General features: G+C 44.1%; 1 protein-coding gene across 1 annotated transcript in view; it reads left to right on the top strand.

Moving 5' to 3' along the window:
* Positions 1 to 11,926: 11,926 nt before the first annotated feature.
* DNAI1 (dynein axonemal intermediate chain 1) overlaps positions 11,927 to 20,892 on the top strand; it is a gene marked incomplete at both ends in the record, with an annotated part of 35,607 nt that continues 26,641 nt past the window's right edge. Inside the window, 9 exon segments of the mRNA XM_079790832.1 lie at positions 11,927 to 11,938; positions 12,124 to 12,222; positions 12,417 to 12,497; positions 15,168 to 15,302; positions 15,564 to 15,671; positions 15,928 to 16,047; positions 17,091 to 17,150; positions 18,451 to 18,585; positions 20,798 to 20,882. Of these exon segments, the coding sequence (XP_079646958.1) occupies positions 11,927 to 11,938; positions 12,124 to 12,222; positions 12,417 to 12,497; positions 15,168 to 15,302; positions 15,564 to 15,671; positions 15,928 to 16,047; positions 17,091 to 17,150; positions 18,451 to 18,585; positions 20,798 to 20,882 (835 nt within the window).

The raw sequence follows: 20,892 nt of genomic DNA, 5'->3' as shown, positions 1-20,892 counted from the left end.
GGAATACTTCTAGGAGGAATGACATGATGGAAGGTTTGGAAAGACAAAGGAGTCCAAAATGTAGGATAAGAATAGAAGTTAGAAGACAAAGGAAGAATAATGTTCTAGAAGCCTAAGGAAGAGCATGTTTATGAGTTTATAGTGTTTATAGAGTATGTGGTCAGTATGGGGTCAAGGAAGCTAAGAACTAGACATAGAATAATTAGTAAGTTATTGGGGACCTTGGAAAATACAATTTCAGAGGTAAAAGCCAGACTGAATTGAGCTAAAAAGGCAGTAAAGACCACGTAGATAGGATTTTTTAGAGATGAAAGTGAAACTTGAATATGTTAAATGCCAAGGGGAAGGACCCTGGCACAGATTGAAGATGTTCAAGATGAAGGAGACAGATAAAATAATGGGTAGAGCCAAGTCTCTGAGGAGGTGGGAGTGGATGAGTTATGGACAGAAGGTGGAACAGTATAACAGGAGAGGAGAACGGAGAAAGGTTTGCATGCAAATGATGACAATTCAGAGGTTTGGTGGCAGGAAGTTGAGAGTTTTTCTTCTCTTCCTCTAGCAGTGTTATGGAATTCCTTATGGAAGTGATAACTAGAAAACAAATTTTGCCAATGGCTGTTCCATTTTGTTATGATTACAGTCATGCTATTTTCAGATTTACAGTCTGAGGTTTGTCATGCACAATTATCAGATTACAAAACAGCTGTGAGCATCTGAGGCCAGAACTTGGTCTCATCCCCTGTTTGCTGTGGAGCCTAGTACATTGTTAGTACTCAGTGCATGCCAGGTACTCAAATAATAAAGGCAGAGAGCTCTTGTGCTTATCCCTGGGATTTGCAGCCTGCAAGCTAATGCTGAAGAGTAATTTTGATTCTCTGGCTTCAGCTGTGAGCAAGCCACATGAAATTGTTTTCTGTCACTTAGGAAGTTGTAGGGAGTACTCAGTCTTCCCAATTGCTGAGACAGAGTTGTACGGAAGAAGCAAGCAAAGGACACAATTACTGATCAAACTTTGGTTTCACTGCTTTGTGTCTTGCAATACTTTGTCCTACTATGGAGTCACTGGATTCTGGTTTGTATGGTGGGCTTATATGCTCCATTTATCTCACCTCCTAGGTTGAGAACCCTTGAAGTGGGACCTACTCAACCTTGGTTCTTCTTTAGCTATTATCCTACTATCTGGCACATAGTCAGTGCTAATAAATATTGGATGAATGAGTAATGACTGAATGAATTTATTGAGTAAATAAATGAATGATGAAAAGATACATACTACAGTCTAGGACAGTTTTTCTCAGTGGTTAGAGCCTTGGCCCGCAGACTGAAGGGTCATGAGTTTGATTGCCAGTCAAGGGCACGTACCTCGGTTGCGGGTTCAATCCCATGGGGAGCGGGTCTAAGCTAGCAGTCAGACATTCCTCTTACAGTCCAGGACCCCTTGCTTCTTACTGCCTGCCTGCTCACTGCTTCTTAGTGCTACTGTGGAGGCGGGAGAGGCTCTGATCGCCAGCCAGGCCTAGGGACTCTACCCGTGTGCAAATTTCGTGCACTGGGCCTCTAGTGAATATATAACATTACAAATTGTGGGGAGCTGCAAAAGTTGTGCTTAATGGAAATGTATAGCTTTAAATGCCTATTGTAGAAAAGAAGAAATATTTAAAATTAATGTTCTAAGTTTCTACCTTAAGAAAATAGGGAAAGATGAGCAAATTAAATCCAAAGTAATAAAAGCAAGATTTATTTAATCAATTCCATTTATTTTATTGACTTATTCATTTATTTTATTATTTCATAGAAACAATGAGAAAAATAATAGAGAAAATTAACAAAACCAGAGTTGGTTTTTGAAAAGATTAATAAAATTGGTAAAACCTAGCAAAGCTTATCAAGATAAAAAAGAAAGTACAACAGCCAATATTAGGGATGAAAAATGAGATATCACTATAAATCCTCAGACATTAAAAAGGATTAATATCCTTAATAGGGAATATTATCAGCAACTTTATGTCAATACATTTAAAAATTTAGATGGAATGAATAAATTTCTTAAAAAAACACAATTTACCTTAAGTGACACAGAAAGAAATGGAAAATATGAAAACACCATACCTATTTTAAAAAATTGAATTCATAATTTAAAACCTTTCCACAAAGAAACTCCAGGCCCAAATGGTTTCATTGTATCAAATATGTAAGAAATAAATAGCACCAATCTTACACAAAGACTCACAGAAAGTGGAGGAGAACTAAACAAGACCCAACTCATTTGATGATGACAAAATGAAAGCTATTATAAGCAAAGAAAATGACAGGCCAATATTCCTCATGAACATAGATGTAAAACATCCAACAAAATATTAGTGAATCTGTTCCAGCAATCTATAAAGAGAAGAATATATCAGACCAAGTAGGGTTTACTGAATAACGCAAACTTAGCTCAACATTAAAAAAAAAAAATCAAGGTACTGCTTCACATTAACAGAAAAAAAGGATGACATCTCAATAGATTCAGGAAAAAATTTTGACAAAATTCAACATTAATCCACAAAATATTAGTGAGTCAAATAAGATGATATACTTGCAAATGTTTAGTAAACTGAAAGATGCTATACCAGTATAACTGGAAAGTATTTCTATTGTCATCCCCCTGTTGTGTCCAGTTTTCCCAGCACCAATCTGCATTCCCACCAAAAGTGCACAAGGGTTCCCTTTTCTTTACATCCTTGCCAACACTTGTTCGTTGATTTGTTGAAGACAGCCATTTCAACAAGCATACACACATTTTTAAAGTAAGCAGATGGATCTATGCCTGTCACTTTAAAAAATTAATAATACATCTTGGAGAGCTTTCCATAACAATGCATGCAAGTTTACGTCATTCTTTTTAAAATATGCATAAAAGCCCTGGCTGGGTGATTCAGTGGTCCCATACACACAAAGGTTATGGGTTAATTCCCTGATGCCTGGTCGGAGCATGTACAGGAGACAAGTAATCGATGTTTCTCTCTCTCCCTCTCTCTTCCTTCCTCTCTCTCTAAAATCAATCAGTAAAAACATATCCTCAGGTGAGGATAAAGAAAAAATTAATAATATGCATAGTAATCCATTCTATGCCATAATTTATTTAGTTAGATTTCCATTGATGAATATTTGTGCTTTTACATTTTAAAATATTACGAATAGGACAAAGAACCAAGATGGCGGTGTAGGTAACCGCCTGTACTCGCTGTCTCACACAATCACATCAAAATTACAACTAAAATACAGAACAACTATCATTCAGAACCACCTGAAAGCTAACTGGAAGTCCCATAGCTAGAGAAGTAAAGAAGAAAGCACATTGAGACTAGTGGGAGGTGCGGAATGGGGTGGCCCGACACCCATGTGTGCTGCTTTTTTTTATATATATATAAATGCAGTTTACCTTTGCTGGATTGGTCAGAGGTGTTGGGTCTAAGCTAGCAGTCAGACATCCCTCTTGCAGTCCAGGACCCTTGCTTCTTACTGCCTGCCTGCTCACTGCTTCTTAGTGCTACTGTGGAGGCGGGAGAGGCTCTGATCGCCAGCCAGGCCTAGGGACCCTACCCATGCACAAATTTCATGCACTGGGCCTCTAGTGAATATATAACATCACAAATTGTGGGGAGCTGCAAAAGTTGTGCTTAATGGAAATGTATAGCTTTAAATGCCTATTGTAGAAAAGAAGAAATATTTAAAATTAATGTTCTAAGTTTCTACTTTAAATATATTATATTGGTTTTTTACAAAGAGGAAGTGAGAGGGATAGAGAGTTAGAAACATCGATCAGCTGTCTCCTGCACACCCCCTACTGAAGATGTGCCCGCAACCAAGGTACATGCCCTTGACAGGAATCGAACCTGGGACCTTTCTTCAGTCTGCAGGCCGATGCTTTATCCACTGAGCCAAACCGGTTAGGGCTGTGCTGCTTTTTTAATCGGGAGGGAGATCATCTTTGCAAAGGCTGCACGTGAGGAGCTAGGGGTTCCAGCCCCACACCAGACACCCAGCCCAGGGTTCCAGAACTGGGAAGAGAAGTCCCTGCAACTATGGGCTGTAAAAACCAGCAGGGATTGTGGCTGACTGACACAAGGCTGCTGGAGACCCAGGGGTTCCATTTCAAGGGCCCGTGCACAAACTTACTCCGACTTGTTACCTCTGAGCTCCAGCACCAGGCGGCTCTGGGAGAGGAACTGGAGTGTCTGGCATCGGGGAGAAACTCAGGAGTGGCTTTCTCCCAGACAGGGGTGCTCACAAGGGTCCTGGTTCCTGTGCTGGGACCTCCCCTGTCGCAGGGCTGACTGGCAGCCACATCAGAGTCTCAGTCTGCCTGGAGCACACTGTTAGCTCCACCCTGGGGATTCCCTGAGACCCCGCCTCATCCAAATTGCAGCACTGCCCAAGCTGTTTGCAGCAGCTTTTCCATATGAATAGCCTGTCCTAGCTCAAGCTTCAGACTGCTAAAATCTCAAGCTGCAGCCGGTGACAGTGTGCCCCAAACCTACCAATAAAAGGCCCAAGACCAGGCTCTAGCACCAGCCTGCCTTACTTCACAGCGGGTCCTCACCTCCTGCACAGCAGCTCTCCCACTGTAGTTGCAGATGGTCCTCACAGCCAATTGGCCTGGAGGTCAACCCCTCCCAGTGATGCCAACAGCAATCAAGGCTCAACTACAAGGCTGTGCACACAGTCCACACAGGGGCGCACCTAGAGTGCCCAGCTCAGGTGACTGGGGAGGATCTTCATGAGAGCTTCAAGGGACTTAGTGAGGCTTTTAAGGATCTTAGTGAGATTTTTTTTAAAAAACATAATGTGTTGCGGAAACAGGTTTGGCTCAGTGGATAGAGCGTCGGCCTGCGGACTCAAGGGTCCCAGGTTCGATTCCGGTCAAGGGCATGTACCTTGGTTGCGGGCACATCCCCAGTAGGGGGTGTGCAAGAGGCAGCTGATCGATGTTTCTCTCTCATCGATGTTTCTAACTCTCTATCCCTCTCTCTTCCTCTCTGTAAAAAATCAATAAAATATATTTTTAAAAAACCAACAAAAAAAACCCATAATGTGTCTTTTTATGTTTTTAAAAAAATATATGTTTTTATTTATTTTAGAGAGAGAGGAAGGGAGAGGGAGAGGGAGAGGGAGAGAGAGAGAGAGACATTAACGATGAGAGAGTCATTGATTGGCTGCCTCCTGCATGACCCCTACTGGAGACTGAGCCTGCAACCCGGGCATGTGCCCTGACCAGGAATCAAATCATGACCTCTTGGTTCATAGGTCGATGCTCAACCACTGAGCCATGCCGGCCAGGCTATGTGAGAATTTCAATGACATGAAAAAGGACCAATCAGAAATTAAGCATACACCAAATGAAATAAAGAACAGTTTACAGGGATTCAACAGTGGAGTAGAGAATTCCAAGAATCAAGTCAACAATCTGGAATATGAGGAAGCAAAAAACACCCAATCAGAAGAGCAAAAAGTTAAAAGAATCTAAGTATATGAAGAAAGTGTAAGGAGCCTCTGGGACAACTTCAAAGGTACCAACATTCGTATTATGGGGTGCCAGAAGGAGATGAGAGAGAGCAAGATATTAAAAACCTATTTGAAAAAATAATGTCAGAAAACTTCCCCTACCTGGTGAAAAAATAGACTTACAAGTCCAGGAAGCACAGAGAGTACCAAACAAGAGGAACCCAAAGAGGCCCACACCAAGACACATCATAATTAAAATGCCAAGGGTTAAAAGAGAGAATCTTAAAAGCAGCAAGAGAAAAGCAGTTAGTTACCTACAAGGGAGCACCCATATGACTGTCAGCTGATTTCTCAACAGAAACTTTGCAGGCCAGATGCAAGTGCAAGAAACATTAAAAGTGATGAATGGTAAGGACCTACAACCAAGATTACTCTACCCTGCAAAGCTCTCATTCTGCAGTGAGCAATTATGTACATATATCTTATGTATGTGTATGAATATTTCTACAGAAAAATATCAAGAAGGTGGAATTACTGAGTTCAGGGGTATCTGCATTTAAGCTTGATAGGTATTCAAATAACCCTATAAAAAGTTTGTGTCAGTTGGCGCTTCCAAAATAGTGTATGATGGTGCCTGTTTCAAAGTGTTTTAAAATTTAGAGATCTCTTCCCACTACACTTATTAAGTGCCTTCTGTGTGCTTTAGACACTGTACTAGGCTCAGAAAGTTGAAATGCAGTTTGTTTAGTAAGAGGAAGATCTGTTGGTGAATTACTGCTCCTTTGGGACTAAGAGCTTTTACCCTTTTAGAAACAGGAAACTGCAAGCTGGTGAGGTATTTAGTTTCAAATTAGCTTAATGGAAACCTGTTAGTGAGTTTTAAAATAAGGACCAAGACAATTGAAATGGTAAAGGAAGTCTCTTGGGCCCCAGGCAGAAGGATGCAGTGTCTGTGGGTTTACATGCTTCGAAGAGCCCCTCTTTCCAGGAACAATCATGTTTCAGCGTTGAACTCTTCCGTGGAGATGTGAACTGTTGAAGGGTCTAGTCATCCCTATGGTGGGTACTGGCCACATAGATCCTGTGTGGCTGAGGGCAGAGCAGGGAGGGCCTAAAATGGAAATATAATGCTGTCAACTATCATGTACTGGACACAAACTCTGGTCAGCCAACACTCTGAACTTTTTGTGCATCAACTCACTTAATCCTTCTTACAAGCCTATGGTTGTCTGAAAGGGTGTCATTATGATGCTTATTTTAAAGGTAAGGATACTGAGGTTCAGAGAAGGCAAATCTAGAGTCATAGAACTAGCAGTGGGGACTCAAACCCTGGTATAGTTGACTTCAAAGCCCACATTTGGGCTTCATGGGTACACCTACTTTAAAAAAATAAATCTTCATGATTAGGAACAGCTAAGAATTTTTTATTTCCTTACCCCTAAAATATGCTCAGGGATAAATGGGTTGCTTATACTATTCTATGAGTCATATACCAAAACAGCTCTAAGTGCAGGTAAATGCCCAATGGGTGGCAACAATAATCATGTTACATTGACCAAAACTTTTATTTTCATAGCATCCTCCCACTGCTGTGGGAAGAAAAGAGTCAGAGATGAAGTGGATGCTGTTAGGGAACTTGGGATTCATCTCATGACTGAGGACGTCTTTGGAGGCTTTAAATCAGGAGAGTGACATGATCAGATTTATTTTAGAAAGATCACTTATAAATAGTGATTAGTTAGGGTTCAAATCCTGGTTATTGTTAGTCAGTTACCTGATCTCTCTATGCCTCAGTTTCCTCATCTGTAAAATATGAATAATGATAGCTCCTGCCCCATAGGATGTTTGTGAAGATTAAATGAGATAATTTAAAAATATAAATTAGTGACTGTCCCAGAATAAGTACCCAATAGCTCAGCATGATGATAATGATATAATTATCCTTAAAGTCGGGAAAATCAAATGTAGTTAGGGAATAGATAGTAAGGGCCTAAATTAAGAGGGATATAACTGGAAAAGATAGTTAGGAAAGATATAAAAGAGAATTGTTAGACTTTGAAATCTGATGCTAATGGGAGGGTGAGGAAAAGGCAGGTTTCTTTGATGGCTCCCAATTTCCAACCTGGGTGACTGAATGGATGGTGTGTGCTGAGTGAGATGGGAAATACTAGAAAAAAATAGAAGTTTGGGGTGAAAAAAGAATATGATGATTGGAGTGGATAAAGAACATAATAAGGTCAGTTTTTAAGATATTGAGTTTGAATACTCTGTCATCAATTTAAATGTGAGGTTCTGGGAAATCCAAGCTACAGAAATAGATGTGAGCTTTACCATAAGGTAGAAGATGAAACTATGGGTGGGAATATTCTACACACTCCCCAAGAGAGGAGAGTGTAGAATAAGAAGACTATAGGGTCAAGCACATATTCCTAGAGGGGTCAAGGATGTTGAGAAGAACTATTGGAGAGGTTAGTGACATGGAAACAAAGTTGGAGAAGTTTCAAGAAGGAGTGAGGGAGCACTCAGCAATGTCAGGTCCTGTAAGAGAATTGAGAAGTGACTACTAGGCAGCTGTGTTGTTACCAATTGCTGCCCTTAGGATGCTCACACTGGAATAGAAAAGTAAATGCTCTACTAAGAAGGAATTCAGGCTGGGACATCTGTTATCACATTGATCGCCTGGGTTAATTTGGCTGCCATGGGGGGTGGGGGGTGGGTGGGAGGGGCATGGTTCCTCTTCCGGCATCACTCCTTGGCCAAATAGAATGATCTCTCCAACAGCAGAGGACTTCTTTGGTTAATAGTATAGAATGGTGGACCTCCCTTGCTGGAATTTCCAAGCTTCCGTCTATTCATAATACTGCAGTATTGTGTTCCTTTTTGTGATATAGTCCCCGTTTGCAGACCAAAACCCAGAGACAACAGAATGTCTATTTGACCAGTTCCTGTGGTAGTGATGGAAGGTGGGGCAGAGCTTTGCTCAAAGTGAGAAGGGAAGGGTAGAGGGAGGGAGGAGGAAGGTGATAATATGTCAGGGTTAGATGAAGGACAGTAGAGGCTAGTTGGGTAGGGTTTTGTTAGGCAGAGACAGTGGGCGCAGGGAGGGGGGAGGGGGAAGATGGCGTTCCTAGGAAGGAGGAATGGTCAAAGCAAAGTATAGAGGTGGAAAGCACAGGCCAAGCTTAGGAAATGTGAGCAGCCTCACTGGGCATCTTCAAGTCCTAGCACATGCAGGGTGGGAGAGCAGGCTGGAACGGAGACTTGTGGCCAGATGGTAGAGTTCTGAGGGGAGTTTGGACTTCCTTCTTCCGTGGTTTGATGGCTTCTGGGAGGAATCATCAAAAACTTCTCAGGAATTCAGGCTTGTCTGTCTCAGGCTTCTCCTTCTGAAGACCAAGGGCCCAAAGTGGCAGCCTGACATTCAATCTCCGCCATGGTTGGGAAGTCAGGGCTGTAGCTGATTTCATTGGCCTGTTTTGCATTTATTATAGTGTGGCTTTTATAGTGTGTTAATTGAAATATGTCCAACTGCCAAAAACAATTACACTCAAATTGCCTTGTCAGTTCTTTTATTGCCAGATAAATGTTTTACAGACATATTTATGGGGGCAGTGGTAACTGGATCTCGTTTTCTATTTAAAGCTGGCAGTTTGGGTTGGGATTGGCCCTCCAGTGCTCTGATGTGGGCCAGAAAGCTGTTGGGCATTGTGGCGCTTCCATCTCGTTACTGTAGGGATCAGAGGCCCTTCAAGGGAAAGCAGCTTTCTGGCTCATGCAGCTTAGCCTCAGAGAAGGGTTCCCATCATTGGAAACCTTGGTAACCTGGCAGAAATCTGAATCCTGCTGCCTGCCCTAGCAGCAACAATCTCAGCTCAAGCTGAGACATACTCTACTTCCCCCCCGCCCTGCCCCCCGGAATCCTCTTTCTCCCCTCCGCCACCAAAACCTCTCCCACAGACCCTAGCATGTAAGGCTGTAAGAGTCCATCTAGTCAAATGCCCACAGTTTACAGTTTGGGAAACTGAGGCCCAAAGACTTCCCCAAGATCAGACAGGTAGTCAGCGAGAGCTGGGAGCAGAGGTCTCTTTCCCTGCTGCCACCAACATGTGCCCTTTGGCTTCTCTGCTACCTTGCCCCCAGGGTTCTGGGCTGGCTTTTTCCAAGAGCCTCTCCCTCACATTTCCAGCCTTCACTCATCTCCCTCTCGTTGGATCATCTGAAACACCTATTGTTCTATGTAGCTACTGCAGGGTTTTTGTTTGTTTTTACTATCTCTGTCGTCCTCTTGACTTTTTACATGCTGTATTCTTCTGAAAAGCCCTTCTGAAAAACGTTTTCTCCACTTGGACACCCCTACTTGCTCTTTGATACCCAGCTAAGAAATTTCCACCTTTAGAAGCCTTTCTTGTGCACCTAAGGCTGTGTAGGTGCCTCCATGCATCCCTACAGCACGCTGTGCGTACATATCTCTATTACTGGCACAGAGCAGGCTTCCAAAGGAACATATGCTGAATGAGTAAGTGAGTAAGTAAATGATGAGCACTCTGCCCTCCATAGACCCTGAGCAAACTGGGATAGGGACATCATCTCTCTTCGTCTTTGTCCCACTGCTTAGCTTAGTGCCTGATATATGAATAGATGCTAAACAAATGTTTAGCAAGCTGAATTGAGCGAGCTGATCTTGGGAACATAAAAATTGAGCACGTTAGCACTGGAAGGTCATCACATCCAATCCCATGCACTTTACTGATAAGGAAACTTAGGCCCAGAGAGGAAAAACATTTTTTTTTCTTCAGGATCATGATTACTAATGGGCTTGATGGCATTCATTCATTTATTTAACAAGTATTTTTGAACACCTACTATATTATGAGCCAGCAGTGTACAAAACATAGTCCATGCTCGTAAAGAACTTACAATCATCCCAAGTGTTTAGGAATCTAGTCTTCCCTTAAAAATCCCCTTAATGCCTAGTACAGAGCTGAGCACTTAAAACAGGCTTAAAAAAAGGTTTTGTTGAACTGTAGCTACAAGTAAGATGTGCCCAGTGCTAAGTGACCTGGCTGCTCTCCATGGATCAGTCCCACTGATAGTGGAATGGGTTGCCTGAGATACAAGGGTTCCTTGGCTGGGCTAAGAAGCACATGTTGCCACTGAGAGGACTATTTTTGAGATTTGGGAAAGCTCAATGTCCCCTCTCTGCAAGGTCCCTGGGCAGAAGCCTCCCTGTAATACTGTCTCTGACACCCCCTGGGAGATTCGCTTATGACTAACTTCCTGTTTCCTTTCTTTCAGAGCATCACTACAGGCAAAGGACCCAGGAAGAGAGTAAGTACTGAAACCACCACAATCTCTCAACAAGAAGCGAATAGCACTATATATTTTTAAGAAAATTCAAATGAGCAAAAAGAACATTAAAATCACTCTTAAACCTACCACCCAGGAACCTCTTAGTTAATATATGATATTATATTCTCCCAGATATTTCCATGCATATATAAAATTACATGTATTTTCAAATAGAATTTCAAACTGTATATGTTATTTTATAATCTTCTTTTTGCATGATATATTAGAGTGCCTTTCATTGCCAATAAACATACTTTTATAGCATCATTTAAAATTACTGCATAGTATTTCATTATATATTCCTTAAGGCCATACCATAATCAGTTCATCCATGTGATGTTCCCCTTTTTCACTAATACAATCAATCCTTCAACAAACATTCATGCATTTAAGTCTTTGGGCATATATTTGGTTATTTTTTTAATATACATTTCTATGCATAGAAATCTGACTTAAAGAGTATAAACACTTATTGGGCTTTTGATAAGTAGTTCCAAATTGCTCTTTTATGGGCGTGATAATTTATGGGTGCTCGTTTTCTCACAGCCTCACCAACCTTGGATATTAGTTTTGTTTGTTTGGTTTTCTTTTCTTTTCTTTTTTTTTTTTGGTTGGTGTTCATTTTTAGTTTTCACCAGTTTTATAGTTTAAAACTGCATTATCTTATTTTGTACATCTTTAATTGCTTGTGACAGTGAATATTTTTTATTATGTTGTGGACCACCTTGGCAAGACGTTCAACTGTCTATCAGGGAAAGGAAAAACTTCTAGTCCTTGTTTTATTTATTTTATTTTTTATTTTTTTGCTCCAAGGATCTGATGAGGCTTAAAGTTACCAAGTACTGAAAGTATTGCTGTAAGAGTAACCTTAAGGTGGCAAATTGGAAGGTAAAATAGGAATGAAAGTTGAAGTAGCTTAAAGAACAGCTGGGTTTCCTTTCATACTGCATAAAGCCCTGTCTTTGGCAGCTTATCCTGGCCATCAACTTCTGGGCTGTGTGGGAGACAGTAGGGAGGAGCCAGTTCTTCTGGTCCACCACTGGGGCCAAGGGCCCACCACTAAGCCCTGACTCCTCGGGCTGAGGCGGCCATGATCTTTAAGGCAATGTGAACTCTGGCCTGAGCATTTGCTTTGGGCTCTTTCAGGAGTGGTCTGTTGTACATTTTGTATTCTATGTATCAGGGCAGAGCTTGGCTTCTGGGGTTTCTGAATGAGGGGCTTCCTGCAGCATGCTCACTTTTTCAAGCAGATTGGGCATTCCTGATCCTCATGAGGTTTTTGTCCAGGATGAAGATTCAGGAACTGATGTGGGAGAAGGGACAGATGACTGGGCCCAGTCCAAAGCCACAATCAGACCCCCTGACCAGCTGGATTTGACTGATGCGGTGAGTTAGTAGCATCCTACTCTTGTTCCTTCCACCTCCTCCAGCTTCAGAGTGTGTTGTTCCATAATACTGATTATGAGCCTGCACAGAACCTGGGTGTGAGATGTCTGCTGGCCCCCTGGGGGGGTCCTCCCAAGCCTCAGAGGGGGGTGGGGCCCTCCATGTATGACCCTCTTGGTATTTCTTTTCCTTAGGAGCTAAAGGAGGAGATTACCCGAATTCTGACAGCCAACAACCCACATGCACCCCAGAACATCGTCAGGTACAGCTTTAAAGTAAGTCATCCCTCTGGGGCAGGCACCTCTAGGTGCTCCTAGGTTGGCAGTGACTTGCTGCATTGAGAAAGCCTCTCAGCTGTTAGAGAGATTGGCTTTAAACTGAGCTCTTTGGCTGGAACTCTGAGATTTTACAGGGAGTTTTCCAGAGATGTTTGAAATTTCTTTTTGAATCTCCCTTGCAGTCTTGCTAATTGCATTGTCTTAAGCACCTTGTAGAGCCACTCTTTTCAAGGAGCCTGAAGTCAATCATTTGGTTAGAAAAATATGTTTCCAATGTGTATAATACATTTCTCACTAAATCAACTACTGGGTCTTTGGAAGCTGAGTCGTCCTCCAGCCAGACACCTGGGTGGAGTGCAAGCTCCCCTCTGGACAGGAGCTGGCCTTTGCCCCCAGCATTCCTGCTTGGGAGAAAGCCCCAGTAGGCTCTGTTCTCAGTGTCTGCTGACATCTCATCCAGGTAGGCAGCTGATTCCATCAGGGCCTTCCCTTGGTGCATGTGGTATGGGCACATTCTCACTTAGTAGACACTTAGGCGGCACATCTTTAAGGGGGACAACACTGTTTTCAGCCATTAGCAAAGTCAGCTCCTGTGAGTACTGACTGAAGAAAACTTCCAAGCACAATCTGAGCTAAGGTGGAAGTGTGTGTGTTTTTTATTATCTTAAGATCCATTTGTTCCATACTTACTGTGTGCTAGTGACAGGTCCTATATTAGATCTTTTACATATATCTCAAATAATCCTCAGGTTCCTTTAATATAAGAACTTTTTGTCATTGTTGTTAATCCTCACCAGAGAATGGGAGGGAGGGAGGGAAAGAGGGGGGGGGAGAGAGAGAGAGAGAGAGAGAGAGAGAGAGAGAGAGAGAGAGGTGAGAGAGGTGAGAGATACATCAATTGATTTCTTGATTTCTTCCTATATGCACTCTCCTATATGGGCTGGTAATGGAACCTGCAACCCAGGTACATGCCCTTGACCAAGAATTTAACCTGAGACCCTTTGGTGTGCAGGCCAATGCTCTAACCACTGTGAAACACCGGCCAGGGCAGGGACTATTTTTTATCTTTATTTTATGGAAACTGAGGTTAATCTAGGTAAAACAAATTACAAAAGTCATACAACCAGGATTCAAAGCAAGATTTGAACTAATTTGTCTGACTCTAAAGCAACATTACACTCCTTCTTTAAATATGTATCTATAATTATTTTGAATATATAATAGAAACCCATGGTATGAATTTCAAAAGATTCAAAAGTACAATGAAAACCAAACCTTCCCCAATCCTGTCCCTTTCTCTAGAGACCACCACTATTAATAGTTTTTTTCTCTAAAAAAATCCCACAGTTTCATTGAGATATAATTCATATACAGTGCAATCACCCATTTAAAGTGTACAATTCAATGACTTTTAGGATATTCTCAAGTTGTGCAACTATCACCACAACCAATTTTGGTGTGTGGCAGAATTTTAGTAATTAGTTTATGTGTGTCATAGATAAAAAGGTTGAAAAATCGCTGATCTAGAGGAACGAGACTATAGGCTCTATGAAAGTAGGGGTTATGTCTGTTTTTGCTAAGCTTTATATCCCTGGAACCTAGAAACTACTGGTACATTGTATCTATTCAAAAATTATTTGTTGCCGAAACCGGTTTGGCTCAGTGGATAGAGTGTCAGCCTGCGGACTGAAAGGTCCCAGGTTCGATTCCAGTCAAGGGCATGTACCTTGGTTGCAGGCACGTCCCCAGTGTGTGTATGTGTGGTGGGGGGAGGGGGGGTGCAAGAGGCAGCTGAGCGATGTTTCTCTCTCATTGATGTTTCTAGCTCTCTATCCCTCTCCCTTCCTCTCTGTAAAAAATCAATAAAATATATTTTAAAAAATTATTTGTTGAAAAAGGAACGAACCAGATTGCCTGAGCTTTAAGCTTAGCCCTGTTTCTAATTTGCTGTGTGACCTGAACACGTGCCAAACCCCAACTTTTTCTACAATTTTTTGGTCCTCTTTTATGCAAAAGGGGAATTAGGGATTTGGTGTCTCAAAGGTTCTTTCCAACCCCGGGCATCCACTAAATACAGTGGAAAGAAGGCCAGGCCAGGTGTGTTTGATGACTGAGTGACCTGAGGTGTGTGGTGAAGCAGGTCTCTTGGCATAGATGTAGGAGCCAGTGATAGTTAAATCCAGAACTGCTCAAAGTTGGAAGGAGAGATATTTAAAAATACATCTTTAATGAGAACTTAAAAAAATAAGCATGCCAAAACCGGTTTGGCTCAGTGGATAGAGCGCCGGTCTGCGGACTGAAAGGTCCCAGGTTCGATTCCGGTCAAGGGCATGTACCTTGGTTGTGGGCACATCCCCGGTGGGGGGTGTGCAGGAGGCAGCTGGTCGATGTTTCTCTCTCATCGATGTTTCTAGCTCTCTATCCCTCTTCCTTCCTCTCTGTAAAAAATCAATAAAATGTATTTTTAAAAAAATAAGCAAACTTTATTTCATTTTCCTCCTCTTCTTTAAACTGGAATGCAGTGAAAACTTCAGGCTAACTGAGGATTTGGTGAGTTATAGTTCTGTTAACAAACTGTTTTAAGGCCTTAGAGAATGAAGGCAGACTACATTCTGACTCCAGCCCTTTTGAGGACACCTGGTCTGACTCAGACCCATCTCTTCTTAGGAAGGCACTTATAAGCTTATTGGTTTTGTGAACCAACTAGCAGTTCATTACAGCCACGTGGGGAACCTGATCCCCAAAGACTCAGATGAAGGACGGCGGCAGCACTACCAGGATGAGTTAGTAACAGGTAGGCCTGTGGGCAGCCTGGGGCTGCAGCCTGGTCCCCTTTCTCTGGCTCCTCTAGGGAGTACATTACTACATCAGAAATCTTCAGAGTATCTACTTATGTAAAATCCAACAGCTGGCTGCCCTGGATAGGTCTGGAAGCTAACCCATGAGGCTCAGGCCGAGGAGAACCCTGGGGCAGGTGGGGTCTGAAAGGCAGGAACCCAGAAGGGGGTGGGGAAGTGGGCCTGAACTTTGAGCTCATTACCACTATCCTACCAAGGTTCTCAGGAGTCTGCCAGGTTGGTGTTTTCAGACACAGAAAATCTTGAAGAAGAAGAAGAGACCAAGGAAGGAGAAGCTGAAGCTGGGAGTCAGACAGATATTCCTGCAACTGAGGTACACTGTGTAGTATTGCTCTCCAACCTACCTACCCCTTCCCGCTCCAGCTGTAGATGGAGGCTTCAGGGCTGACTTATTGTGGGTGGGGCTGAAAGTGAGAAGTCAGAGGCTGCAAGTACCAGTGCCTCTGGCACCATCACCCTGTCCCACTACTATCCTATTCCAGGATATGACTTCTCCCCACTCCCAATTCCCTGCCACCTTTTTCTCATAGCTAAGTCCTGTGGGTCTCTCCCTCCTCACCCCCCATCAGGCATCTGAAAAAGTGATTGAAGAAGAATTGATGACTCCTAAGCAGCCCAAGGAGAGTAAGCTCACCAACCAGTTCAACTTCAGTGAGAGAGCCTCCCAGACCTTCAACAACCCTCTCCGGGTACAGTCCCCACCCCGGCCCCTTTATCTCACTACTCTGCACTGTGCATGGGAGGGAAGAAGCAGGCCTGGCCCCAGCCTCAACTTCAGCCTGGCAGGTGACAGGGTAGGCACCATGGTTACTCTCTCCAAGAAGAGCTGGGAACATGTGTTTAGGTCTATAAGTCATCCAGGCAGGAGTTCAGAGGGAGTAACAAGGAGACTGAAGCCCTCCACGAAGACAGTGAAACTTGAATTGGCCTTGAAGAGGTCAGAATCTGGGGAAGAGACAGGAGGCCAGATGTGCCAGGAGGTGAGGCTAGGTGCCAGTTTGACCAAAGTTGACAGTCTTTGTGATAGACTAGCTGAAAAGGGCTAGACAAGTTCCCTGGCTCGTAAGCATGGAGGAGGAGGGCCCTGAGCACCAGGCTGAAAGAGCCTCTCAGGATTTCAGGCGAGAGACTCACATGTGCAAGGCAGTGTTCTACAGAAATGAGTCTGTGAGTGGAGGCCAGAGGTCTACAGGGTGGGTTTTTGGCAGCTCTTAATCACTCTCTGTAGTCCCTCTGCTGACACTTGGAAATCTAGGTGGTACACAATGGGAGGGAGTATATTTTCCTGGTGGAGCCAGAGACCCCAGTGTTAGGGAGAAGACTTCTCAGGGTGAGGGTTATTAATTAGCCCAACGGCATGCCAGAGGCAGACCTCTTTGTCCTGGTCTGGAGCTGCCACAGGCCTGATTTATTGCAGGTCCGTCCATACCCTGCTTGGAGTTTTTGTTGGTTGAAACTGGCACAATCAGGCTTCACTACCCCTGCTTTCTAGCTTAGGCTTCTTCTGAAGGAGGCTTGGGTGGAAAATGTAGGCTTTCACTGCATCATTTGGTACTTTTTACTTCCCTGGCTCTGGCTCTGGCCCTGGCCCTCTTTACTTCCCCTGTTCTGTGTCCTACCCTGCCCTCAGCTCCAGCAGCAATGCTTCACCCATGGACATTTGGGTCTCACTGAAATAAGTGAGAAGGAGCTAAGGGCTTCTTGTAGGTTTCCTGTTGTCATTGTTCTCTAGGACCGAGAATGTCAGATGGAACCTCCTCCCAGGACAAACTTTTCAGCCACAGCCAATCAGGTGAGACCCTGAACCAGTCTAAAAATCATCACTTCCTCCTGTCCCCCTGCCCTGTTGCCCATGCATACTTGTCTGGCTTGGCAACAAAAAGTCTGCCCTCCTCATCCATCCACCTCCTGCTCCTTGTTCAGTCTCTGAACACCATGCACATGAGACACTAGGCTCCTACCCAGCAATCTCTAGATCAGACAGTAGATCCCCACACAGTGAGCCCTGGATCAGTCACATGCCCCTCAGGGCAAGGCTAACCAAGGGGGAAGGAGGCATGGCTTCTGGAAGTTCCTCTAAGACCAAGGGAAAACATGTCTTCCCATGGGCTCTCTGTAACCCATGGCACCCCATGGCTGACTGAAGCATTAACAGTCTAACCCTGCCCTTCCAACAAACGTCAGTGTTCCTGCTGACCCTCGTCCCCACCTCCCCCAAGTCCTACTGGATAAGCATGCTGATTTGGGCAGGATATGGTGCCGAGAGAACTGAGTTCAGGTCCCAACTTTGCTCTCATACAGTAAGATCCTGGCCAAACCATGTCATCCTTAATGCCTGTTTCTTTCTCTGTCAAATGAGGACCACAAGCAGCCTGACAGGGTTGTTGGAGGGCTCAGACTGAGATATCATTGAAGTACATGGCAGTGCAGAGTACTGGCCCGTAGGTGAATTATTAAATGTAAGGTGTGCCTATCTGGCCTCCAGGTGGCAGTGATGGCCCAACTCTGGAGAGCACAGTGTGATCTAGGCCATTTGCCCAGCCTCAGGCCCTTGCTGCTTCCTCTGCTACTATTCTTGGGCTTCTCTTCCTATCAGATACAATTAGCAGTGGTTCCCTAACTCTTTATCTTTTTTTATGCTGAGAAGGTATGGTCAGTGCTGTGGACAGCCGGTCTGAGCCAATAAGTTTATCCCATCTCCATGGGGGATTTTTAAAAAAAATTTCCTAGTTCATAGTTGTATAAATCAACAAGAAAAATGTGAGCTAGCCTGATATTTGCCCATTTGTTTTGCCGGGTGGGGATTGTAGGCTGGAACAATACTGATCTCCAGCTGACAACCAAGCCCCTGGGCCGCAGGACGGAAAGCCCAGCCCAGAGATGTCCTGAGAGCTCCTTCATTCCTGTCCTAGGCTGGAAGGGAAGACAGATGTTGAATATATAATTACAGTGGGCCAAGTACAGTGAGCCAACATGTGGAGGCATGTGACAGGGGTTGGTGTGATCAATTCCTCAAGATCTAAAGGCTGAATAGGACCTGACTGGCTGAAGTTTTGCCCTGCATTGATCTTTCTCATTTTGCCCTTGCCTAGTGGGAGATCTATGATGCCTACATAGATGAACTTGAGAAGCAGGAAAAGACCAAAGAGAAGGAGAAGACAAAGACACCAGTGGCTAAAAAAATGGGGACGATGGCCATGAGGAAGATGACATCTATGGAGTCCCAGGTTTGGTGAGGGTTACCATGGCTCTGTTAGAGAATGATTGAGTTGGACCTTGGCCCCTAGGTAAACATAAGCCTGGCTATCTGGGAGGACTTCACAGACAGGCAAAGAGGTGGGGCTAATGTTGAAGTATGAATAGTTCTTTCCTTGTGAGAAGATGTGAAGAGAGCTACAACTGCCTCCAGCATTCCACACCTTCCCTAAATTTTATATAGATCTGAAGGTTAGGAGAGATTCAGTATTGTCGGGCTAAGGGACAACAGAAGATAGAAATGCTATTGAAAACCTGATGTACACCCTGGAAGAGCTGGGGAGTTTTCCCAGGGTAAGGTGGGATATGAGAATAGGGGACCTTCTTCATGGGCAGGGGCTCATGGGGTTTGGACAGTGATTTGCTCTTTGACTTTTGGTCCTTGGGCATATTTACACTCAATTATTAGGTGAGTCTTCAGGACCAGAAGCCAGTCAGAGGTCCTGAAAGTACAAGCAAATCTAGGCCAATGGGTGTGGCCACTCTGGGATGGATTTACCATGAAGAGCCATGTAGGAGTTGTTACAGAGGTCATGGTTAGGGGGCTCACTGTGGATGTAGCCAGCATAAGTTTAGCCATCATCCTGGGAGTTACAGTAAGAGGCCACTGCAAGGAGTTTCACCAGTACAGGGCCCAGTTTGGAAATCAGGATGAGTGTGGCCTGCAATAGGGTGAGAAGAACAAGGTTCACAGGAAACTAGGATCTGGTTGATCTGGTTTCAGGACCTTGGAGAGCTCCCAGAAAGCCCTAGGAAAAAGTGGCTCTGCTCCACCCCAGAATAGAAAAGCCAGATTGGTTAAGGGAAGTTCTGCTTTCTTTGTCTGATGTATGCCCACTTCCACCTCAATTCTCTGATCCTGATAAAAACCACATTTTAGGAGAAGTTTGAGGATTCCTTGTCTTGGCTCAATATAAACTTCCCCAATTCCGTTTCATTCAACCATAGACCAAGTACTTGGTGATCATGACCATGCTGGATACTGGAGGTGAAAGATGAAGCCCCTGTCCTTCAGGTTTCCCTGTCCAGACCCTTGGCTCCCCCTGCACCATTTCCTTAGAGGTTAGGGGCTTCAGAGGGCCTGTTGGCCTGGGTCAGGGTTTACTTGAAGATCCATCAAGGGTTTGGCTATGGGCTCTGTGCTGGGACCACGGTTACAGAAACCTTAACTGGAAGGTGGCCAGTCTGTAGAGGAACTGGCTCTCTGTGTGGGGCTGAGAGTATAGGCACTGGATTCCACAGACATGAGTGCATATCCTGGCTTTGCCACTTATTAGCTGGGTTTTTCTAATCCATGGAATGGGATAGGAATACAGGTCTGAGTGGCTCCAGAACCCATTCTCTTAATAACCACTTCCTGATACTGACATTCCTGGGAAATCTCTTCCTCGAGAGGGGTCTGACCCTCCTGAGACACTCTGGAGGACTGCCCACTCAGCTGGTTCACTCCTGCCACCTGCCCTAAACTCTTGGGTTTTTCTTGCCAGCCCCAAACTCTTTGATCCTCTAATAACCTGCTAGGTGGTTACCTTGTGGACTTGTGGAATTCCACAGAATGATGATCTTGTCCTTTGGTTCAAAATGAGTCATTTTTTTTCTGACATGAAACTTCCTGCTTTCTTTTTGGTGTGAGCAGTGGATAAGGCCCTGGGTTAGGCGTCAGTTCTGCCTGATACTCCCTGTGTACAAGCATGTCTCTATCCCCTTTCTTGACCTCTGTGTCTTCCTCAACTCTGATTAAATCTCTGAGGCCTTTAATGGGAGTCTTTGTCATTGCCTGAGCTGGTGAGATATCTCTGTCCCCACCAAAGAAGCCTCCTACCTGGCCTTGTCCACTATCTGCTTTAGTAACCTTCTTGGGCTCTCTTCAAGACCATGTCTTGTGCTCAAAGATATTCCTTATCCAGAATAAGCTCAGAATGAAAGAGCACAAAACAGGCCCTGCCCAGGAGCCAGGTATGGCAGTGTAGACTCCTTGTGCTACTTGTGAGCTAGGCATTTCCAGAAGGGTGTGATGGGGTGAGCTGGGCCTTAAGGCATGAAGAGATGCCTTTATAGAGCTAACTGGGGTAAGTGGTGTCAGAAAGGCATTGCTGACCCAATTGCTAGTCTGGGCCATGGCTCAGGGCATGACCTTTCATGTGCTGGCTTATGAGAGAACCTGTCGCCTCTCCCTCTCCACAGAGTGATGATATCACCAAAGTGATGCAAGCTGCTAAAATCGTAGAGCGGATGGTCAACCAGAACACATATGATGACGTTGCTCAGGGTAAGATTTG

This window comes from Cnephaeus nilssonii (assembly GCF_951640355.1).
Source record: "Cnephaeus nilssonii genome assembly, chromosome: 14".
Lineage (NCBI taxonomy): Eukaryota > Metazoa > Chordata > Mammalia > Chiroptera > Vespertilionidae > Cnephaeus > Cnephaeus nilssonii.
The sequence above is the reverse complement of the archived record's forward strand: the minus strand, read 5'-3'. Positions and strand labels throughout refer to the sequence as shown.